The sequence below is a fragment of the Piliocolobus tephrosceles genome, unplaced genomic scaffold (genome assembly GCF_002776525.5).
Source record: "Piliocolobus tephrosceles isolate RC106 unplaced genomic scaffold, ASM277652v3 unscaffolded_110, whole genome shotgun sequence".
Classification (NCBI taxonomy): Eukaryota; Metazoa; Chordata; class Mammalia; order Primates; family Cercopithecidae; genus Piliocolobus; species Piliocolobus tephrosceles.
Genome location: NW_022292088.1, coordinates 1,213,624 through 1,235,566, shown reverse-complemented (window position 1 = coordinate 1,235,566; position 21,943 = coordinate 1,213,624). Strand labels below are relative to the sequence as shown.

General features: G+C 47.7%; 1 protein-coding gene and 1 long non-coding RNA gene across 6 annotated transcripts in view; one reads left to right on the top strand and one right to left on the bottom strand.

The window, feature by feature from the left end:
• LOC113219500 (calpain-3-like) overlaps positions 1-21,943 on the top strand; it is a 51,288-nt gene that overhangs the window by 20,733 nt on the left and 8,612 nt on the right. For 2 of the 4 annotated variants that reach the window (XM_026447916.1, XM_023196006.1), the window contains exons 1-2: positions 20,652-21,042; positions 21,271-21,479. In XM_026447916.1, coding sequence (XP_026303701.1) covers positions 21,271-21,479 — 209 coding nt within the window. In that variant the 5' untranslated portion in view covers positions 20,652-21,042. Of the gene's footprint in view, positions 1-3,767; positions 3,838-5,420; positions 5,540-7,319; positions 7,454-8,485; positions 8,655-9,494; positions 9,639-12,161; positions 12,246-13,810; positions 13,897-16,333; positions 16,412-17,999; positions 18,161-20,134; positions 20,305-20,616; positions 20,629-20,651; positions 21,480-21,943 lie in introns of those variants that run through there. The other 2 variants (XM_026447914.1, XM_026447915.1) reach the window with 2 other exon arrangements.
• LOC113219861 lies at positions 17,376-20,669 on the bottom strand. 2 transcript variants are annotated; one of them, XR_003306842.2, is made up of 3 exons: positions 20,161-20,669; positions 17,960-18,354; positions 17,376-17,565 (listed from the first exon to the last, which is right to left on the bottom strand). It is a non-coding gene; the product is annotated as an uncharacterized LOC113219861 (long non-coding RNA). The 2 variants fall into 2 exon arrangements; XR_003306841.1 differs by lacking the exon at positions 20,161-20,669 and having other exon boundaries at positions 17,960-19,071.

Below are 21,943 nucleotides of genomic sequence, written 5' to 3'. Positions count from 1 at the left end.
TCCTTTCAGTTCTATCACTCTTTGCCTCAAGTATTTTGACACTCTTGTTAGGTGCACACACATTTAGGATTGTATGTCTTCTTGGAAAATTGACCAATTGATCTGTTCAATATGTAATGCTCTCCTTATCTCTGATAATTGTCCTTGTTCTGAAGTCTGCTGTTTCTGAAATTAATACAATGACTCCAACTTTCTTTTGGTTATTGTTAGCATGATACATCCTTCCCTATGTATGAGTTTTTATATTTAAAGTGGGTTTTTTGGCCAGGGATGGTGGCTTACACCTGTAATCCCAGCACTTTGGGAGGCTGAGGCGGGCACATCACCTGAGGTCAGAAGTTTGAGACCAGTCTGGCCAACATGGTGAAACCCCATCTCTACTAAAATTAGCCAAGCATGGTGGCGCATGCTTGTAATTGCAGCTACTCAGGATGCTGAGGCAGGAGAATCGCGTGAAACTGAGAGGCGGAGACTGTGCCGTTGCACTCCAGCCTGGGCAACAAGAGCGAAACTCTGTCTAAAAAAAATAAATCAGTAAAGTGAGTTTCTTGCAGACAACATATAGTTGAGTCTTGTTTTTATCACTTTCACAGTCTTTGTCTTTTAATTGGTGTATTTTGATCATTCATATGTAAGTGATTATAATATAGTTAGATTACTTACCTACATGTTTGTAACTGATTTCTATTTATTGCATTTGTTCTTGTCCCCTCCCCTTTTTCTGGCTTCTCTGGTTTAACTGAAAGTTTTTTTTTGTTTTTTGTTTTTTGTTTTTTTGAGACAGAGTCTCGCTCTGTCGCCCAGGCCAGAGCACAGTGGTGCGATCTTGGCTTACTGCAAGCTCCGCCTCCTGGGTTCACACCATTCTCCTGCCTCAGCCTCCTGAGTAGCTGGGATTACAGGCACCCGCCACTACACCTGGCTAATTTTTTTTTGTATTTTTTAGTAGAGGCGGGGTTTCAGTGTGTTAGCCAGGATGGTCTTGATCTCCTGACCTCCTGATCCGCCCGCCTCAGCCTCCCAAAGTGCTGGGATAACAGGCCTGAGCCACCGCACCCAGCTGAAAGTTTTATATTTTGTCCTTTTACCTCCTCGTTTTTGTCATCTTGTTTGTTTTTTTGGTTTTTGTTTTTTTTGAGACAGGGTCTGGCTCTGTCACCCAGGCTGGAGTGCAGTGGCATGATCTTGGCTCACTGCAACCTCCACCTCCTGGGCTCAAGCGATCCTCCTATCTCAGCCTCCTGAGTAGCTGAAACTACAGGTGCAGGCCACCATGACCAACTATGTGTGTGTGTGTGTGTGTGTGTGTGTGTGTGTTTTAAAAGACGGGGTTTTGCCATGTTGCCCAGGCTGGTCTCAAACTCCTGAGCTCAAGCAATCTGCCCACCTTGGCCTCCCAAAGTGCTGGGATTACAGGTGTGAACCTGCGGCACCTGGCCTTATCTCCTCTCTTGGTATATCAATTATATTTATTTTTTCCAATTCTAGTGGTCATGCTAGAGTTTCCAATATACGTTTTCAACTAAATCCACCCTCAAATAACTCTATACCATTTAGTTTGTAGTATGGGTATTTTATAACAAAGTGTTACCATTTCCTTCCTTCCTTTGCTTATGACATTACTGTCATTCGTTTCACTTATCTGTATGCTATAATTGCCCAGCACATTATTTTTATTATAATTTTAACTAAGATACCCTTTAAATTAAGAATTTATTTTATCTTCGTTTATTTCCTCTCCAGTGCTCTTCCTTTCTTTATGTGGGTCCAAGTTTCTGACCTGTATCATTTTTCTTCTCCCTAAATAACTTCTTTTAACATTTCTTTATGGCAAGTCTGCTGGCAATGAATTTCCTCTACTTTTGTTTGTCTGATTAAGCTGCAGAATAACAATATTAATAATATCATTACCAAAATAATTCCTGAAAACAGTTTAGTCTTTCCATAGGCTTTCTTCTTTCACCTTTCATTTAAAATGGTTTTAAATAGTTATTCATTGCCCGAACACTATAGACAATATATTACATACTTTACATCCTCTCTTTAATCATCATGTACTGTGTTGGGCTTTTGTTGTTGTTGTTGTTGTTGTTTTGTTTGTTTGTTTGTTTGTTTTGACAGAGTCTCACTCCAGCCCAGGCTGGAGTGCAATGGTGCGATCTTGGCTCACTGCAACCTCAGCGTCCAGGCAATTCTGCTGCCTCAGCCTCCCGAGTAGCTGGTACTACAGGCATGAGCCACCATGCCTGGCTAATTTTTGTATTTTTAGTAGAGACGGGATTTCATCATGTTGACCAGGCTGGTCTTGAACTCCTGGCCTCATGATCCACCCACCTCGGACTCCCAAACTGCGATTACAGGTGTGAGTCATTGCACCCAGCCATCATGTAGTTTTAAATCTACAAATAACGATATACTAACTACTTATTCCCAGTCCTTATGTTAATGTCCTAAACCTTCTGGTTGTCTGAAAGTTATTCTTTAGTATATTCCTCAGGAAGAGCTTCTGGGAACAATATTCCCTGAATTCTAATGTATTAGAAACAGTTTGCCCACATCCCTTATTCTTGAAATGAATAAAAGAAGTCATGTATATAAATCCTTGGTTCACATTTTCTTTCCTTGAGCATCTTAAATATACTGCTCCAATTGCTTCTGGCGTAAAAAAAAAAAAAAGTCTTTACTAAGAATACAAAAACCAGCCAGGCATGGTGGCACACATCTGTAGTCCCAGCTACTCGGGAGGCTGAGGCAGGAGAATTGCTTGAACCTGGGAGACGGAGTTTGCAGTGAGCCGAGATGGCACTCCAGCCTGTATTGCCCACTGCACTCCAGCCTGGGTGACACAGTGAGACTCTGTCTCAAAAACAAAACAAAACACTGAATCTATATTTTATTTATTTTAATTATTATTATTATTATTTTGATTCTCCTGTCTCAGCCTCCCGAGTAGCTGAGATTACCTGTCACCATGCCTGGCTGATTTGTGTATTTTTAGTAGAGACAGGGTTTCACTGTGTTGGCCAGGTTGGTCTTGAACTCCTGACCTCAAGTGATCCACCCGCCTTGACCTCCCAAAGTGCTAGGATTACAGGCATGAGCCACCATGCCCGGCCGACACTGCCCTAACTCTCAAGGTGCATCCTTACTTAGATAGTATGACAGTGTGGGAAGCAGCATGGGACAATATGAAAAGGAGACATGCTTCTGGCTTCTGCCACTTACTAGCTGTGTGTCTTTGCACGAGTTTCTTAACCTCGCTGGGCCTCAGTTTCCTTATCTGAAAAATAAGAATGATAGTATTCCCTTCACAGGGCCAAATGGAATACTATCAGGAACACTACATAGTGGAACTCAATAAATAATAGCTACTGCGGCCAGGTGCGGTGGCTCACACATGTAATCCCAGCACTTTGGGAGGCCGAGGCGGGTGGATCACGAGGTCAAGAGATGGAGACCATCCTGGTCAACATGGTGAAACCCCATCTCTACTAAAGATACAAAAATTAGCTGGGCATGGTGGTGCATGCCTGTAGTCCCAGCTACTCGGGAGGCTGAGGCAGGAGAATCACTTGAACCCCAGAGGCAGAGGTTGCAGTGAGCCAAGATCACACCACTGCACTCCAGCCTGGCGACAGAGTGAGACTCTGTCTGAAAAAAATAAAATAAAGTAAAATAAATATATATATACACATACACACACACACACACACACACACACACACACACAATTATTATTACCTGGTCATTTCCTTTTTGTTTCACAGGAAATTTGCGAGAATCCCCGATTTATCATTGATGGAGCCAACAGAACTGACATCTGTCAAGGAGATCTAGGTAGGAAAGTGCCTCAGGTCAGATCCTGCCAGATGATCAAGGGGTGATTACAAGGTGTGATCCCTTTCCAGGAGGTAAAGGGACAATCTGTTCTTGCTTCTAGTAACTTTTTGGAAGATTTTTTGTAACAGTTGCTTTATGGTCGTTTATCTACATGCTGGCGATGGCTTCCTTTCCTCCTCCATGCCTCTTTCGCACTCTGCCATGCGTCACAGGGGGTATCTGCATCCTGTGGCATCCTCTCCAGCATCTCAAGGACACTTACATACCCCACTCAGCATGACAAAAGCCCTGCTTTTCACTGTACCCGTCTTTCTTGGAAGACAGCTCTGTGACTGTGCACCAAGCATGCCCCTTGGGCATGGAGACTCTAGATACACACAAAAGGCATCGCCAAGGAAAGCACTTGTAACTGGAACCCTTGTTTAAATTGCCCCAGCACAGCTCCATATTAAAGGAGTCTTTCAACAAAGGTGGCATCCGCCATGTAGATGAGCATCTAATTTTCTCTTTGGTTAGCTTGGCTGCTCCATCTGATCTTCCTCTCTCTCGACCTCTTGTTCAGAAAGTATTGTCTTTGGTGTGGACTATAAGCAAGCTCTGTGAAGTAAAATTGGAGAGAACATCAACAGAAACAATTTAAATTTGAGGAAAAGGGACACCCAAGACCAAATGAAAGGAATTTGTCTTATTTCGTTCCAGAAAGGGAGGCTGAGAAGAAATCAGATGAATATCTGGGTTCCTGTACCTGGGGGAAGGCTTCCTGCAGAGCACTGGACATAACAATCTGGGACCTTCAAACCAATATACTCTTTCCAAGGAAAGACTGGCTGCTTCCAAGGAGGGCAGGGAGGGTGGCTGCAGGCAGCTCTCGTCTCCCCTGCACACTCTCAGTTGCATTTCACTTAACCCATCCTCCTTAGAAGGCAGCTCTATGACCAGGTACACCCCCTATTACACATACATGCACGCACACACACACAGAGCAAAGTGTTACCTCCAACTACATACAGTACTCTGTCACAAAAGAACTCGAGAGATAAGAAAATGTCCCGGTCTCATTCCGTTGCCAGCAATGTCTCACTGCCCCCTATAGACCGGTTCCAGGGCAGCTGCCTACCTGGCCTTCCTTCCAGTACAAATCATCTTGGCGGATGGTTCTCTGATGCTCAGTCTTCGCTGAGGTCAGAAGAGGAATTGGACTCACATTGCAAAGGCACAGGGCAGGGTGGATTTCCTACAGGTGTTAGGAACAACAGCCCGGTTATGATCACCTACTGCTCTGTCTCCATTGAGTCCTAAAAAGGAAGTGAGTTTATACTGCAGTTGGAGGAACTGCCTGCAGCCTTGAGGGAAATGTCTAGTCACAGGGAGTAAGTTACCTGTTGATCATATTGTCAAGGAATTCCTGTCCAATTCTCCTTCCCTGGGTTGACACCTCTGTAAGGTCAGATCTGGAAGTAGGACAGTGGGCACCAAGGGAGTTCCTGTTCAGGGAAGTGGAGTGGCTGGCTGGGACTGGGGCTTTTTCTTCCCAGGAGGAGCAGGACTGCTCACGATCTGTGCCCTGTGTCTGCCTACAGGGGACTGTTGGTTTCTCGCGGCCATTGCCTGCCTGACCCTGAACCAGCACCTTCTTTTCCGAGTCATACCACATGATCAAAGTTTCATCGAAAACTACGCAGGGATCTTCCACTTCCAGGTGAGGTAATGAGAGTGTAGTTAAGAGGGTCAGCTGCAGGCCACCCACCGCTGGTCTCCTGGCCTTGACTTCCCAGAAGCTGGAGGAAACTTTCCACCCATCTACCCCCAGCAGCAACAGTGGGCATGGACCCCCTTAAGGCTTCAAGCCTGGGAGGAAGCAGTTGCTTATCTCTGGATCCCTAATCCCTCCCCCACCACCTTCCACTATGTCCCAGAAAGGCAGGAAGACATCCTGTTTACTGTGGGTCTATTTTTGTCTTTGCAGCTGTCTGGCTGCTGTTACTGCCTGCAGCCCTTCTCAAGTGGGTCCCTAAGGTATTAGCACTGGGACACCACAGGACCCTTCAGGTTGTACAGGAACCCCTGTCCAGGGCTCCTGTGTACTTCTTCCTCTCTAAGGCATGGCGGTACCAAGGCTATCACTCCTCTCTTCCAAGCCCTGGAAGAAGAGTCTGCTTAACCTGGGGATCAGGCTTCTTGTTTGCCCTAGAACTGAGTCTGATGGTTCTAGAATCCATCCAGTTACTGGAAGTTTTCTGAGTCCCAGTCATCTTGGCATAGAGCTAGTGCTAGAGCAGAACCAAACTGAGTTCTACCTGTGAGGGTCTCGTAGGTTCTGGGATTCTGGGGCGTCAGCCTATCTCCAGCTTCAAAGGCTCCCTCATGTCCCAGGATGACCCACATAACCAGTTCTTGCTCTGCTGATCTTGCACCTCAGCACAGAAGGCCTTAGAAAAGGTCTATCCCCAGGCTCAGACTCCCCCTCCTGCTGCCTTGGGAACATGGCACATTTAAAGGGTCTTAGATCTAAAGGGCCTTAAACACAAATATCAGATAGATTTCTGTTCTCTTTTCGATGAGGGAGAAAGTGCCATTGAAAAGGAGACTAAACTGCATTTGGCCCTTTTCAGTTCAAACTGATTCATTCAAAAAAGAGCAACATCCAAACTTGAAATGATTGGACAATGTTCCTGCTACAGCTAGAATAGATTCTGGGTCACTTTGTTCCTCCATTTCAATCCTTGTTCTTCAGTTTGGCATCAAGAAATACCTAAATCAAGGCCGGGCGCGGTGGCTCAAGCCTATAATCCCAGCACTTTGGGAGGCCGAGTCAAGCAGATCACGAGGTCAGGAGATCGAGACCATCCTGGCTAACGCGGTGAAACCCCGTCTCTACTAAAAACATACAAAAAATTAGCCGGGCATAGTGGCGGGCGCCTGTAGTCCCAGCTACTCGGGAGGCTGAGGCTGGAGAATGGCGTGAACCCAGGAGACGGAGCTTGCAGTGAGCCGAAATTGCGCCACTGCACTCCAGCCTGGGCGACAGAGCGAGACTCCGTCAAAAACAAACAAACAAAAAACCTAAATCAGTACAGTGCCTTCACTGCATAGTTCCCAACCCTGGCCACATTGAATCAGTGGGGGGCACCTGAGAGTACTGACACCCAGGCCCTGCCCCAGACCTGCTGAGCAGGAGAATGAAAATCTTACATCCTAAGACACTCAGGGAGCACCCACTATACCCATTACAGGGCTAAACTCTGTGGAAGACATGAAGTGTATTATGTAACTCACTTCCAGCCCTCGAAAAGCACACAGTCCAGTTAGAGACAGATTCACACACCCCAAACCAGTATAGGATGAACAGGCACCCCGATGCAGAGTTTAGGAAATGATGCTGCTTTGGGATCCAAGAACCCCCTGAGGAATGTGGAGGAAGGACACATTTCCTAACAGTAATTTGAGTATGTGACTCTGTGCTTGACGCTTCTATGCAGTTCTGGCGCTATGGAGAGTGGGTGGACGTAGTTATTGATGACTGCCTGCCAACGTACAACAATCAACTGGTTTTCACCAAGTCCAACCACCGCAATGAGTTCTGGAGCGCTCTGCTGGAGAAAGCTTATGCTAAGTAAGCAACGCTTTAGAATGTGAGATGGGACTAGAGGTGAGAAAGTGGTTTGTAAAATCCAGCCAAGGCCTCACTCACAGGAAGAGGCATGTGCCTCTATACACGCATATGTGTGGGCATTGGTGTCCAAATGTGACCCAAAGTTAGGGATCAGTTCCAGGCAACAACAGCTCTAATTAAAAACATTAAATTTAAGAGTAGAAATGAAGATTTGCATAGAAGACCTTTAGCTTTAGCTTACCAAGGCGAGTTCTTTCATTGTGCCTCCATGGTGGCATTGCAAGTCTTGGATCAGAGCATTGTATCTCTGGAGCTCAGATCCCAGGGTCTTGCTTGGCTCAACCTCACGTGCTTATAGCAGATTTATAAAACCATGTTGTCTCTCAACTCGAAAGCTCACCCCAGATGCTAATAATGGATTTAAAAAATTTTTTTGAAACAAGGTCTCACTCTGTAACGCAGGCTGGAGTGCAGTGGTGCAGTCACGGCTCACTGCAGCATTGACCTCCTGGGTTCAAGGTGCTCCTCCCACTTCAGCCTCCCAAGTAGCTGGGACTACATGCAGGCATCACCATGCCCAGTTAATTTTTGTAGAGACAGGGTTTTGCCATGTTGCCCAGACTGGTCTCGAACTCTTTGAGCTCATGCAATCCACCAGCCTCGGCCTCCCGAAGTGCTGGGATTGCCGGTGTGAGCCACCACACCGGCGGCTGCTAATGACTGTAATGCAGCCCTTCCTCAAGGTTCAGGATGTAGTGAAAATAGCTCTCAGGAAGTGAGAATAGCTGGGTTTCAATCCCAGTGCCTCTGGCTCTCTGTGGTCTTGGGTGGATCACTTAGCCTCTTGAGCTCAGTTTCTTCATTTATGAAGAAAGGGAATCATTGTTTCCATCCCATTAGCTCTCAGGGTTAATGTGGAATTGATGAAAGAACATCACAGCATCCAAGAGGTAAAGTTCTGGTGGCAGTGGTACCTGGGCTTTGTTTCCTAGAACTCTGTGACCCCAAATTGGTCTTCATCCTCTTTCTAAGGCTCCATGGTTCCTACGAAGCTCTGAAAGGTGGGAACACCACAGAGGCCATGGAGGACTTCACAGGAGGGGTGACAGAGTTTTTTGAGATCAGGGACGCTCCTAGTGACATGTACAAGATCATGAAGAAAGCCATCGAGAGAGGCTCCCTCATGGGCTGCTCCATTGATGTAAGTCTGGGGTATGGGGCACAGGGCAGGGAGCTCCAGGTGTCAGGAAGCCTTTTACCCAATGAAGGGCAGCATAGACAGAGTGCATGTTTTGTTTGAGGAAGCAGGAACTGGCTGTCAACTTTGAGGACTGGGAATTTCTCAAGGGAGAACGCTTCTTGGGGATTTTCAGTAAAGACACTGGTCAGGGACAGTTCAAGCTCTGGAATGTCAGTGGAAATCAGTCCAGAGGCCTGTGTCAGTGGAAGCCTCCCTTGCTGATGCTCCTCAGTCTCATCCTGCTCCCATTAAGTTGGCCACATACTTGGCTGTGGACCTGAGCCCACCATTTCCCTAAGAAAGCCTCCCAGTCACTGCACTTTCACCACACCTCCCACTTGGGACGTGGGCTTTGTGTTGTTACCTGGGAGAAGCTAAATCTGCAGCCCCTTTCAGTGCAAAGAAATGCTGTGAACTGAGACAGGAGCCAAGGGTAGGGAGATGGCCACCCGTGGCCAGGCCTCCTTCAGGGGGCATGTCTTCCCTGAGGGGCTCAGTATATTGCTATTGTAGTCTTAGTGGTTTCCATCGGGGAGGATGGGGTCCAAGCTGAATTCCTGCCCCTTTCTCTCCATAACATGCCCGGTGGAGCTTGGAAGATCAGTTAGCACACAACAGCATGGATGAACTTTTTTTTCCTGTATCATTTTTCTCCATCTTTCCTCCATTTGTGCTCTGTTGATCTCTCCTCTCTCCCTTTGTCTGTCCCATCTCTTCCTCCTCTCTCCTTCCCTTTCCACCCTTCTGTATTTGTTCTCTCCCTCTCCCGGGCTGTTCCCTGCTCTCTCTGTCGGGCCTCAGGATGGCACGAACGTGACCTATGGAACCTCTCCTTCTGGTCTGAACATGGGAGAGCTGATTGCACGGATGGTGAGGAATATGGATAACTCGCTGTTCCGGGACTCAGACCTCGACCCCAGAGGCTCAGTTGAAAGACCGACCCGGGTGTGTATGCCTCCGATTATCAGGACTGACCATCCCTCCAACCCACATGACCCCGCCCTGCCAGTGTCAGACTCCCCTCAGCAGCCAGGGCCTTACCCACACACCCCCCCGGCACCTCCCAAGGGTCTGGGTTGAAATAACTTGCTCAGCCAAGGCTGAAGAACATGCAAGAACCAGGATTTTGGAGGGAATCTCTGCTGGAGTTTCTGCATATTCTATGGTCCAGGCAGTTCCTCTTATAATGAACTATCAGACAGAAATAGCAGAGAGACTTAATTTATTTTAAAATATTTTTCCTCTTCTAATGTATTCGTTTATTCATTCAGCACTTATGTTTGAGCTCCTACTATGCTCCAGGCACTCCTCTAGCAAAGCAGATTCTCTCCTCTCTTTCAGTATTTGTGGAAAAAGCAAGGTCTCCCTCTTGTAGAGTTTATATTCTAGTACTTTCATAAGTTATACCTGCTCACTGGAGAATACTGAGCCATACAGAAAAACACAGAAGAAAATTTCACTTATATTTTTCCCCATGTAAAGATAACCACTCTTAACATCTAGTGTATGTTCTTCCAGGATTTTTCTATGCACACACTGAATCTATATTTTTATTTTTAAAATGTTTTCATATTGTATGTACCTCTTTGCAGCCTGCTTTTTTCAGTTAGTTTGATTTTTTTTTTTTTTTTTTTTTTGGAGACCAAGTCTTGCTGTATTGCCTAGGCTGGATCGCAGTGGTGCCATCTCGGCTCACTGCAACCTCTGCCGCCCAAGTTAAAGTAATTCTCCTGCCCCAGCCTCCCGACATAGCTGGGATTACAGGTGCACACCACCACACCTGGCTAATTTTTGTATTTTTAGTAGAGACGGGGTTTCACCATGTTGGCTGCTGGAATGGTCTCGAACTCCTGACCTCAAGTGATCCACCTGCCTCAGCCTCCCAAAATGCTGGGATTACAGGCGTGAACCACTGCGCCTAGCCTAGTTTGATATTCTTAATGTGCCCAAAGTATTCTCCTGTAACATTTTTTAGTAGCTACACAATATTCAAACACGCAGATATGTTATAATTTATTTACCCGATACCCTATTATTGGAAAGTGGAGTGTTTTTTCTTTGTTTTGTTTTGCTACTATTCTAAAATGCTGTAATGAACATTCCAATAGATACATCTTTGTATACATCCATGGTGACTTCCATAGGACAGATTCCCAGCAGTAGAATTGCTGGGTTGGATGATATGCTTAGGTAATGACAGAAGACTCATTTCAAGCAGCTTCCCAGGTCTACAACTAAGGATTAATGAGTCTCCCACCCCTCCCAGTCCATTCAGCATGATCTGGATCATGAGGACTGAGATCTGGAAGAGACTGAGATCTGGGAGAGGCCGAGATGGCAAAAGCCCTGGCTCCACCCATACTATACCTCACCCTGAAAAAGGCTCTAGGAATTCTGCAGCCTAGCAAGGCTCTGGGAAACTCATTTTAAAGCTGTTACGTTAGTCGGCACACGGAAGCCATAGAGAGCCTATCCAGGGCACATGGGACTTTAGTGATCCTACCCTTCTGCCAAGGATCCCCCATGGCTGCAGCTTGGAAATTTCTGCAAATGGAAGAGCTACCCCTTAGGCACGGTCGTGTCTGAGCAGGGATCTCCTCGGGCCTTCTCAGAATTCTCTCCCTGGGCACTGGGACTCTTGATTTCTTGAATATTATGTTTTAGGTGGGTGTGGAGGAGGTGAGGGGATGTAAAGAAAAAGGCTAGACTTGGCCAGGCGTGGTGGCTCATGCCTGTAATCCCAGCACTTTGGGAGGCTGAGGCGGGTGGATCACCTGAGGTCAGGAGTTTGAGACCAGCCTGGCTAATATGGTGAAACCCTGTTTCTACTAAAAATACAAAAAATTAGCTGGGCATGGTGGCACGTGCCTGTAATCCCAGCTATTCGGGAGACTGAGGCAGGAAAATCGTTTGAACCCAGGAGGCGGAGGTTGCAGTGAGCCGAGATCGCGCCGCTGCATTCCAGCCTGGGCGACAGAGCAAGACTCTGTCTTGAAAAAACAAAAAGAAAAAGAAAAAAAGAAAAAGCTAGACTTATGTGTCATCTAACCCCTTTTCTCAACCCCTTTCTCTTCCAGGAATAGCCAACCCTGGATGGCCTCAGGGGAAGGGGGATCCTGAAGCCCAGGGCAACCTCCAACTCTACCCCTTCCTCCTTTGAAGGATACTAAGGGATCCAGAAAGGAGGGGCAGGGACGCTGTTACCCACCCCACATCCCAGCATCCACATTGCTCTCTGATGGTCAGGACAGAGCCTTCTCAGGGAGACCAGCTTGTCTGGAGCTGTGTCTCTTGACACTGTTAAAGAGCCAGTGAAGGTCTGTTCGTGGTCATGAGGCACACTTTCAGCGAGCAGAGTGGCCTGTGTCTTCACAGAGCCCGGAAAATGAACTAGTATGAACTTTGCCTCCAAGTGGCAGAACTTCTGTTTCCCTGCCCCTAATGGGCTCTCTGGTTACTGCTTTACAGACAATTGTTCCAGTTCAGTATGAGACAAGAATGGCCTGCGGGCTGGTCAGAGGTCACGCCTACTCTGTCACGGGGCTGGATGAGGTGAGCCTGGTGGGACTTGGTGGGGCAAGGGCACCCTCCTGGGTTAACCTCCTGAAGTCAGGACTTAGCTGTTGGGGCCCCTTCCCTGTCTGCAGAGCTTGCCTCTGATCAGGACATTCAGTTCAAGGTCCAAGCCACACAGAGGGGCCTGTGAAACTGGTAAAGGTGGATCCTGCCACAGTTGGTGCATCGTTTGTGTAGCTTTGCTTTTCGAGCTAAAGATGGCAATTTTTCCAACATTTCCAATGAACAAATTGAAATATCACTTAACTTTGCTTTTACAAAGTTGGTTTCATGTGTTCTTGAGCTTCCTGTTCTCTCATGTTCAGAAAGCTACATTTGTCTCTGGGTAGCCACGGGGACTGGTTCCAGAAGCCCCAATGTTAACAAAATCTGCAGATGCTCAAGTTTCTTCTATAAAATGGAGTAGTATTTGCATGTAACCTATGCACATCCTCCCGTATACTTTAAATCATCTCTGGATTACTTATGATACCAAACACAACGGAAATGCTATGTAAATAGTTGTTACACTGCACTGGGGTTTTTTTTTGGTATTATTTTCTATTGTTTTTTCTTTGTTTTTTGAATATTTTTGATCCACGATTGGTTATATGCCAAAGCCATGGATACGAGAGCCTGGCTGTTCTGTTTTGCTCCTTCTGGGACTTCTGGGCTTTCCTGGGCCGTGTCTGAGACAGGAACATTGTAAGGCCTGTTGCACACGGTTGGGCAGGTTGTGCCCTGTACAGAAGGATGGGCTGAGAGGGGCAGTTGCCTGCATCAGCCCATTGTAGCAGACCGGAGGAAGTCTGCTTGTTTGTAGTTCCTCAGTCAGCCAGGGCCTTTTGTCTGTCTGTCTGTCTGTCTGTCTTTCTCTCTCTCTCTCTTCTCTTTTCTCTCCTCTTTTCTTTCTTTCCTTTGAGATGGAGGCTCACTCTGTCACCCAGGCTGGAGTGCAGTGGCACAATCTTGGCTCACTGCAATGTCCGCCTTCTGGATTCAAGCGATTCTCCTGCTTCAGCCTCCTGAGTAGCTGGGATTACAGGCGCGTGCCACCATGCCCAGCTAATTTTTGTATTTTTAGTAGAGACGGGTGCTTCTCCATGTTGGTCAGGCTGGTCTCAAACTCCTGACCTTGTGATCTGCCTGCCACGGCCTCCCAAAGTGCTGAGATTACAGGTGTGAGCCACCACGCCTGGCCAGCAGAGGCCTTTTTTCTCATTTATATGAAGACACCTAATGTGCTAGCAGGGCCCTACTGTTTATGTCCCGCCTCCTCCCCGGAAGCTCATAAAGGCAGGATGTTCCTGAGAAAATTGCCTCTTAGAAGATAGAGAGGAGATGGCCAAGCCCTAAATCAGGCAGACTCAGGAGGAAAGGTCTGACCGTTCCATTCCCCAGCACACTTCTGATTAGTCTCCTTGGCCAGAGTCAGGCAGAACACCCTCCCGTAAGGGATTTGCCCCCCCCCCCCCCCGCCCCGTCCCAGCCCTCAGGGCAAGACAGAAGAGTCCCTTTCCAGACAGGCTGCAGAGCATGAGAGCTCTTTCTCTGTGCTTAAGGTCCTGTTCAAAGGTGAGAAAGTGAAGCTGGTGCGGCTGCGGAATCCCTGGGGCCAGGTGGAGTGGAACGGCTCTTGGAGTGATGGGTAGGTGAGGGGACCCCACGGGATTGGCAGTGGGGGACAACAGGGCCCCGGACAAGGCTGTGTTGGGAACTGAGCCATGAGAGTATTGAAGATGCTTGGTATAAGATCACCCTCAAAACCAACGATCCACAGAGAAGAGGGGCACAAGTGTTGGCTCCAGGGAAGGGCCAGGAGCGGAAGCGGGGTGCTGGGGACCCAGAGAGGTTACTGACAGCCATTGGCTGGAAAGGAAAGATTCCAGAAAGCGTGGGGAAGGTCCAGGCAGGAAAAGAGTATGAATGCAGGGGTCTGGGCTAGACAAGTGACTTCCCTTCTTGCAGTCTTGTGTTGCTTTACCTGTAAAATGAGAACAGTATAATTAGCACTTACCATGTGGGCTGATATGAGGAGTAAATGGGACTGTTTTTGGAAAGTGCTGAGCCATTGCCAAGATTTCCTTACCCGTGCTATCCCTGTATAAAGGCACAAGAGCCCTTTGAATTTTACTGCTTATCACTGAAAGGAATAGACTGGGGGCAACAAAAATAACAAACATGGGAAGTCATTATGAAGGCTTCAGCACATTTGCAAAACTTCCATGGTCCCACTGGTTCCTGATGACCTCTACTGAATGGGAGGCGATTCACTACTGAATGAGCCCATGAGCTCCTCTTATTTCGAGAGGGGGATGGCAGGACTCAGTAGAGGAGAAGGACCACACCCAGGCAGCCTGGGCCCCTGGCTTCTGTGCTTATGTACTGCTGGGTACCTCTTAGCCCAGCATGTAATTACTGGTTTGTTCAATCACTCGTTTAGCAAACGTTTCTTAGGCACCTACTACATAGGAGGCACAGGTCAAGGCACTGGGAATAGTCTGTGAACCCACAGCCTCCCTTGATACACTGTGATTAGAGGCTGATCCTCGTGTCCTGACTGCCTCCTGCAGATATTCATATGCCTTCCTTCACTTATCCACACTACAAATCCTTACTTCCTCAGTGCTGACTTCTGCCAGGCCCTAGGCTACCTTCTGGGGATGTAGAAATGAACACAGACTCATGGGCCCTGTGCCTGTGGGTTTAAGGTCCGGGGAAGGACAGGCAAGCACACACTAATAATTGAGATCAATGCCACAGTAAGGATCACAAAGAGGGGGCCTCTGCACCTAGTTTGGGTGGGAGGGGAAGCGTAGAGAAAGGTTACCTGAAGGGAGCAACTCTCTGCTCTGGGAAGGCCCTCAGTGACTCCTCAGTTGTCTACTTCACTGGCCCAAGTCACCTGCAGGGACCCTTGCTGTGATCTCCAGCCTCAGAGCTTGGTGTGCAGCCCTGCCCTGCTTACCATGACGCTGCCATCACAGGGGCTGGAGACAAGTGGACCCAACGCTGTTCACTTAAGGAGATTCCCTCTACTGCATCCCTCCTCCTGGTCTCAGGAATCTCCATGTCCCCTGCAGGGCTCTCACTGACTCCAAGTACCTCCTCAACCCTTTACCTTTCCAGGGAGCACCCAGTTTAGTTGAATTCTCCTCAGTGAGCCTGAAACATATGTACACTTTATTGGCCCCATCGTGAGGAGAGAGAGAGTGTGAAAACTGCCCAGTCTTTAGAAACACAATGCTAGGCTGTTTCCCAGCACAGGAAAGGAGATGTTTACAGGCTTGGCCTTTTTCTCTCAGTAACTCAGAGTTTCTTATTATATGACAGGCACTCTACTAACAGCTTTGCGTGCATTATTTCATCTGCCCAGCCCAGCCCTGTGAACAGCTGACATAATCATTTTCCTTTTGCAGTTGAGGAAGCAGAGTCTGACAGAGGTTAAGTGACCTGCCCAAGGTTGCATAGCTAGCACTATTATTAAATGGAACTCCCAGTTTGTCTATGACCAGAACCCAATTCTTCCTTTTTTTTTTTTTTTTTTTTTTTTGAGACGGAGTCTTGCTCTGCCGCCCAGGCTGGAGTGCAGTGGTGCGATCTCAGCTCACTGCAACCTCTGCCTCCTGGGTTCAAGCGATTCTTCTGTCTGCCTCAGCCTCCTGAGTACCTGGGACTATAGGCGCGCACCACCACACTCAGCTAATTTTTGTATTTTTAATAGAGACGGGGTTTTACTATATTGGCCAGGCTGGTCTGGAACTCCTGACCTCATGATCCACCCACCGCAGCCTCCCAAAGTGCTGTGATTACAGGTGTGAGCCATTGCGACCGGCCCAGAACCCAATTCTTAACCTTTAAAGTATGATGAGGAGAAGGGGCAAGCCCTCACCAGCCCATTTAAGGAGTTTACGCTCAGTCTTGATATGAGAATTCACTGCTATTGGGTTTCACACTGAAGGTAACAGATGAGGTCAACATTTTGGTGGTTCACAGTGGCTGCAACTCTTTGTATTTCTCCTGTCCCAACCTACATCAGGCCTTCCCTTCTTCCTCCTTCCTTAATTCCTCCATTTTCCCACCAGTTGGAAGGACTGGAGCTTTGTGGACAAAGATGAGACGGCCCGTCTGCAGCACCAGGTCACTGAGGATGGAGAGTTCTGGTGAGTCCAGAACCCAGGAAGACCCAGAAGGGTAAGGGATGGGGAAAAGAGGGGAAATCTCAGACGTCAATCCCCAGCTGAGGTTATCAGATTCCAGCCCTTGAGAGATGTGGGCTGTGTTCTCCTCCTCCAGCCCAAGGCCCAGCAAGGATGAGGTTCTGAGAGGAGCCTTCCAGGCTACAGGGACAACTGAGCCCAGGACCAGACCAACATGACATGGCTCTTGCCTCCCCTGTGCCCCTCCGCCACATACTCTATTCCAGCCACATGCACCTTGGCCTTAGCACAGTTCTTTTCTGAGCCTAGGAAGCTCCACTTACCCTGATCTTCCAGCGTCAACCTCACCATCTCAGGTTGCTTCTACTCAGGCTTCAAGTCTCAGCTTAAAGAGAATTTTCAAGTCTCAGCTTAAGGAGAGCCCCCTAAGTTCCCCCAGGACTGGGATTAATTTATGATGCTCATCACCCTTAAAATTGTTTGCTTGTCTGTTCTTTCCCAAACAATCTCTCTTTTCCGTGCACCTGGCACGGAATGAGCTCACCCATCAAGATGCATGAGTTGGAGTCATTGTTTTTTAAGATTTCTGCACCTTATTGTTCATAAGTTATACGTCAGTGTTTTAAAAAGGAAAAGTATGTAAATGAAGAATGAATGGATAGGAACAAAAATGAAAATGGGTTTTATGGGTTTCTAATTTTTATAACCATGTTATTTGTATTCCAACTACAACCGATAAGAGGTGCAGAAAGCTTTAGGTGTATGTATTAAGAGAGTTGTGTTAGAGTTGGAAATCACATTCCTCATACGATATGAAAGCAAAGCCTCATGGCAGTTTGAGTATTTTAGTTTCCTTTTCTTCAGATTCCTTCATATTTTTCAGCTTGAAGAGGTATATGTAGAACATAAGTTTGGACATAAACCAACAGGCAAATTTGTAGCAGAGCTTTTTCTCATTACTAGGAAATTTGAGTTTTCCAAATCAATGATTATAATAAAGCTTAAGCAGTAGCTAAGAGCAGTCGCTTAGAAAACGAGATGCAAGCCGGGTATGGCGGCATATGCCATAGTCCCAGCTACTTGGGACGCTGAGGTGGGAGGATCGCTTGAGCCGAGGAGTTCAAGTATAGCTGGAATAACATCATGAGACACCATATCTAAAAAATAAAAACAAAAAAAAAATAAAGAAAATGAGAAACATGGCTTGTGGCCAGTATGTTAGGAAAAAAAAAAATTGTTCTCTTTTTCTTAGTTCCTTTTGGGAAAATAAGAATTTTTCTATCAACATATTTAATGTCTGACACTGTGGCTTTATTTTAGCTTTGTTTTAGCTTTCACATATGAGAGCATGTGACATTTGTCTTTCAGGGCCTGGCTCATTTTTGAATCATTGTTAGGAAAGATGGTGGTTTGGAGTAGATGCATCAAAAGTGACAGCGTTTGCCCTGAAAAGGAAACAGAGGCTCCTCTGGGACCCTGGCCAAGTTCCTGTGACTGTTTTATTATTGTGCTGTGTTAGCCCTGGGGTCTTCCACTCCCAGCCCTCCTCACCTTTTCCCGTTTGGGTCTCTCTTTTCTTCCAACCTCTCAGGATGTCCTATGAGGATTTCATCTACCATTTCACAAAGTTGGAGATCTGCAACCTCACGGCCGACGCTCTGCAGTCTGACAAGCTTCAGACCTGGACAGTGTCTGTGAACGAGGGCCGCTGGGTGCGGGGTTGCTCGGCCGGAGGCTGCCGCAACTTCCCAGGTGAGAGATGCTCTTGATGGGGGGAGGGTCCAAGCAGAACACGTTCCAGGCAGAAGAAGCCTAACGAGCGCTTACGAAGTCTCTCTGTTCCAGATGTCCACTGTCTTATTAAACCCTCCCTATTTTACTGAGAAGGAAACCACCATGCTGAGAAGTTTGCAGTAGGGAGCTGGTAGTGACTTTGAAGCAGGAAACTGTGGGAACGATGCAGATGCTGCTTGACTTACAATGAGGTTTTGTCTAGATAAACCCGTCTATCTTTGAAAACACCCTGAGTCGAAAGTGCATTTAATATGCCTAACCCACCGAACGTCATAGCTTAGCCTGGCCCACCTTAAACAGGCTCGGAACACTGACCTTAGCCTAAAGTTGGGCAAAATCATCTAACACAAAGCCTATTTTACAATAAAATGTTGAATATCTCATGTAACTTACTTAATACTGCGCTAAAAGTGAAAAACAGAATGGTTGTATGAGTACTCGAAATCCAGTTTCTACTGAATGTGCATCACTTTCACATTGTAAAGTTAAAAAATTGTAGCTGAACCATCCTAAGTCGGGGACTGTGAGTACTGTGTCAGTAACAGTAAGGGCAGTATTGGAGAACCAAGTTAGCAGCTGCTGCAATAGTTTCAGTCAGAGATGATGAAAACCTAGACCAAGTCAGTAGCAGCAGAGATGGAGGGGAGAGAGCAGATTTAGGGAGAGCGTATTGGGTGATGTATGGAAGGAAGAATAAAGAATGATGTCAAGATTCCCAGTTGAGGACCTGACAACATTACAACATAAGACACACAAGAAGACCAGGCGGGTGGCTCACACCTATAATCCCAGCACTTTGGGAGGCAGAGGCAGGAGGATCACTTGAGCCCAGGAGTTCAAGACCAGCACAGGCAACATAGCGAGATCTCATCTTTACAAAAAAGTTAAAAAATGAGGCAGGAGGATTGCTTGAGCTCGGGAGGTTGAGGCTGCAATGAACCATGATCGTGCCACTGCACTCCTGCCTGGGTGACAGAGTAAGACCCTGCCTCAACAAAAATAAAAAAAGACAAGAGAAAAATATCAGCGTGTTGTTTTTGGTGGAGTTGATTGTGGGGTTATAGGGAAAGGAATTTAGCTTGGGACAAGGAAAGGTTGAGGTTCCTGTAGAGTATCCCAGTGAAGATTTGTAATAGAGTATTGGATGCGCATATTATATGGCACTTGGTGATATGATAAGAACTCAAAAAAAAAAAAAAAAAGACTAGTCACGGTGGCTCATGCCTGTAATCCTAGCACTTTGGGAGGTGGAGGCAGGCAGATCACCTGTGGTCAGGAGCTCAAGACCAGCTTGGCTAACACGGTGAAACCCCGTCTCTACTAAAAATACAAAAATTAACCGGGGATGGTGGCGGGCGCCTATAATCCCTGCTACTTGGGAGGCTGGGTCAGAAGAATCGCTTGAACCCAGGAGGCAGAGGCTGCAGTAAGCCGAGATCGTGCCACTGCACTCCAGCCTGGGCAACAGAGCCAGACTGTGTCTCAAAAAAAAAAAAAAAAAAAACGGTGAGAGAGATTGAGGCTGGGATATATGGCTCAGGCATCATGAGTGTGTAGGGGGCAGTTAAAAAGCAGAAGTAAGAAAGATTGCCTAGGGAGGCAGGAAGGGTGAGGTAAGAGGAGAAGAGGCCGAGACCAGATTCCAGACACCAACAGCGTTTAAGGTGCAGGTAAGGAAAACAAAATCGTCAGCAAAGACTGAGAATGAAAGCTCAGAGAGGAAGGAAGAGCCACACATCCAGTCAGTACAGCTCTATCTGTGTAAAGGTAGCACCTCGCTCCCCCTCCAAATAGACAAATGCCTGAATCGTGTTTTCTATTGATATTTTCTAAGCACCTAGATGCAGGGCATAGAAATAAATAGTCTGTCTCATCTCCTTCCTGCCCTCTGAGAGGCAGCTCTGAATGCATGTTTCCTTTCTGGGGGCGCAGATACTTTCTGGACCAACCCTCAGTACCGTCTGAAGCTCCTGGAGGAGGACGATGACCCTGACGACTCGGAGGTGATTTGCAGTTTCCTGGTGGCGCTGATGCAGAAGAACCGGCGCAAGGACCGGAAGCTAGGGGCCAATCTCTTCACCATCGGCTTCGCCATCTACGAGGTGTGCAGTCCCGATCGGCTTCAGCCCGGGAAACATATTTCCCCAGCGAGGACACTTCCAGGGGCTTCTAGAGGGGTCCTCTGGCTTCCTCGATACTCAGTGACCCCCAGAACTCCTGGTGTCAGGCCCACTTGTGTTTGTAATAAGCAAAAAATACCAGGGGGGCATTGGAGCAGCAGTGGGGTGGGCCTGGCAGGACAGGTGCCTGGGGATCAGGCTTCCACATGCGGGCTGCAGTTGCTGGCATTCCCTTCCGCAGGCTCCTCATCCTCATTCAGATCTGAAGCATCTTCCTTTCTGTTTCTCCTCAAGGTTCCCAAAGAGGTATAGCAGCAGCAGCGGCCAACAGTTGTGTGCAGCACTACCCAGGGGGCCCCGAGTCTGTCTGTGGCTCGTCGAGAAGCTTCCTGGTGGGGTTTGTGGGCAGGACTGTGATAGGAGAGGGCCTTGCCCGCGTTAATTCCACTGCAGAGCAGGTGCCTCGGGGCATTGCATGACCCATGACTACCACCCCAGATGTGTACTTTCCCCCTCGCACCAGACACTGCACATCATGCACCTTTGCACACGCACCCTCCATGCTCACAGCCACACACACAGTCACACAGACGCGTTCTGAGGGTGGCTGCCCTCTTGGGATGGAGTAATCACTTCCCCCAGAACCCAGCCAAGTCCTCTAGGCCTTCTTGGGGGTCCTTCCAGCCTGAGGGGCTTCGGAGCTGAGGAGCAGCTGTTCTGGTAAGTGTCCGTGAGTGTGGGGGTGGCACAGTTGCCATTCACTGTGAATCACAACAGAAAAGGAAGTGAGGTAGGGAGGCTATTTAAGCGTTGGGAGTCTGAAGTAGAGAGGTTGAGACTGTGACATGGGTGACCAGGGAGTCGGGAAGGGACCCTTGGAGGTGGCTGTGGCAGGACAGGGCCTCCCTCCCGAGGGGCTCATGTCCCATGGGCTCTCCCATCTCTCAGATGCATGGGAACAAGCAGCACCTGCAGAAGGACTTCTTCCTGTACAACGCCTCCAAGGCCAGGAGCAAAACCTACATCAACATGCGGGAGGTGTCCCAGCGCTTCCGCCTGCCTCCCAGCGAGTATGTCATCGTGCCCTCCACCTACGAGCCCCACCAGGAGGGGGAATTCATCCTCCGGGTCTTCTCTGAAAAGAGGAACCTCTCCGAGTGAGTGCCCGCCCAGCTTTCCCACCTGTTTCTAAAAGCTCACATGGCCCACTCTAGAGATTGAAGGCGTGAGGCAGCTAGACACGTCTCCTCCAGCTGTCCTGGGACATGTTGACCAGCTGAACGTCTTCTGCTCCTGAGCCACTGGCCACATTACCCCCATTCACTCACTCATCCATTCTGCAGATATTTATTGAGCACCTACTATGTTCCACACACTCTCCTAGGCACTAGGGATAGAGTACTGAAGTAAGCAGAAATAAATCCCTGCCTTCGTGGAGCTTAATATTCTAACATGAGACAATAATGGATAGGAAAAATATATGTAGCATGTTAGATTTGGAGAGGCGATATAGAGCAAAAATAAAGTAGGGAAGAGGGATAGGAGGTGTTGAGGATGCTTGAAATGTTAGGTTAGCATGGCCAGGAAAGCCACATCCTGTCCCTGGTCACCACAGACGAAC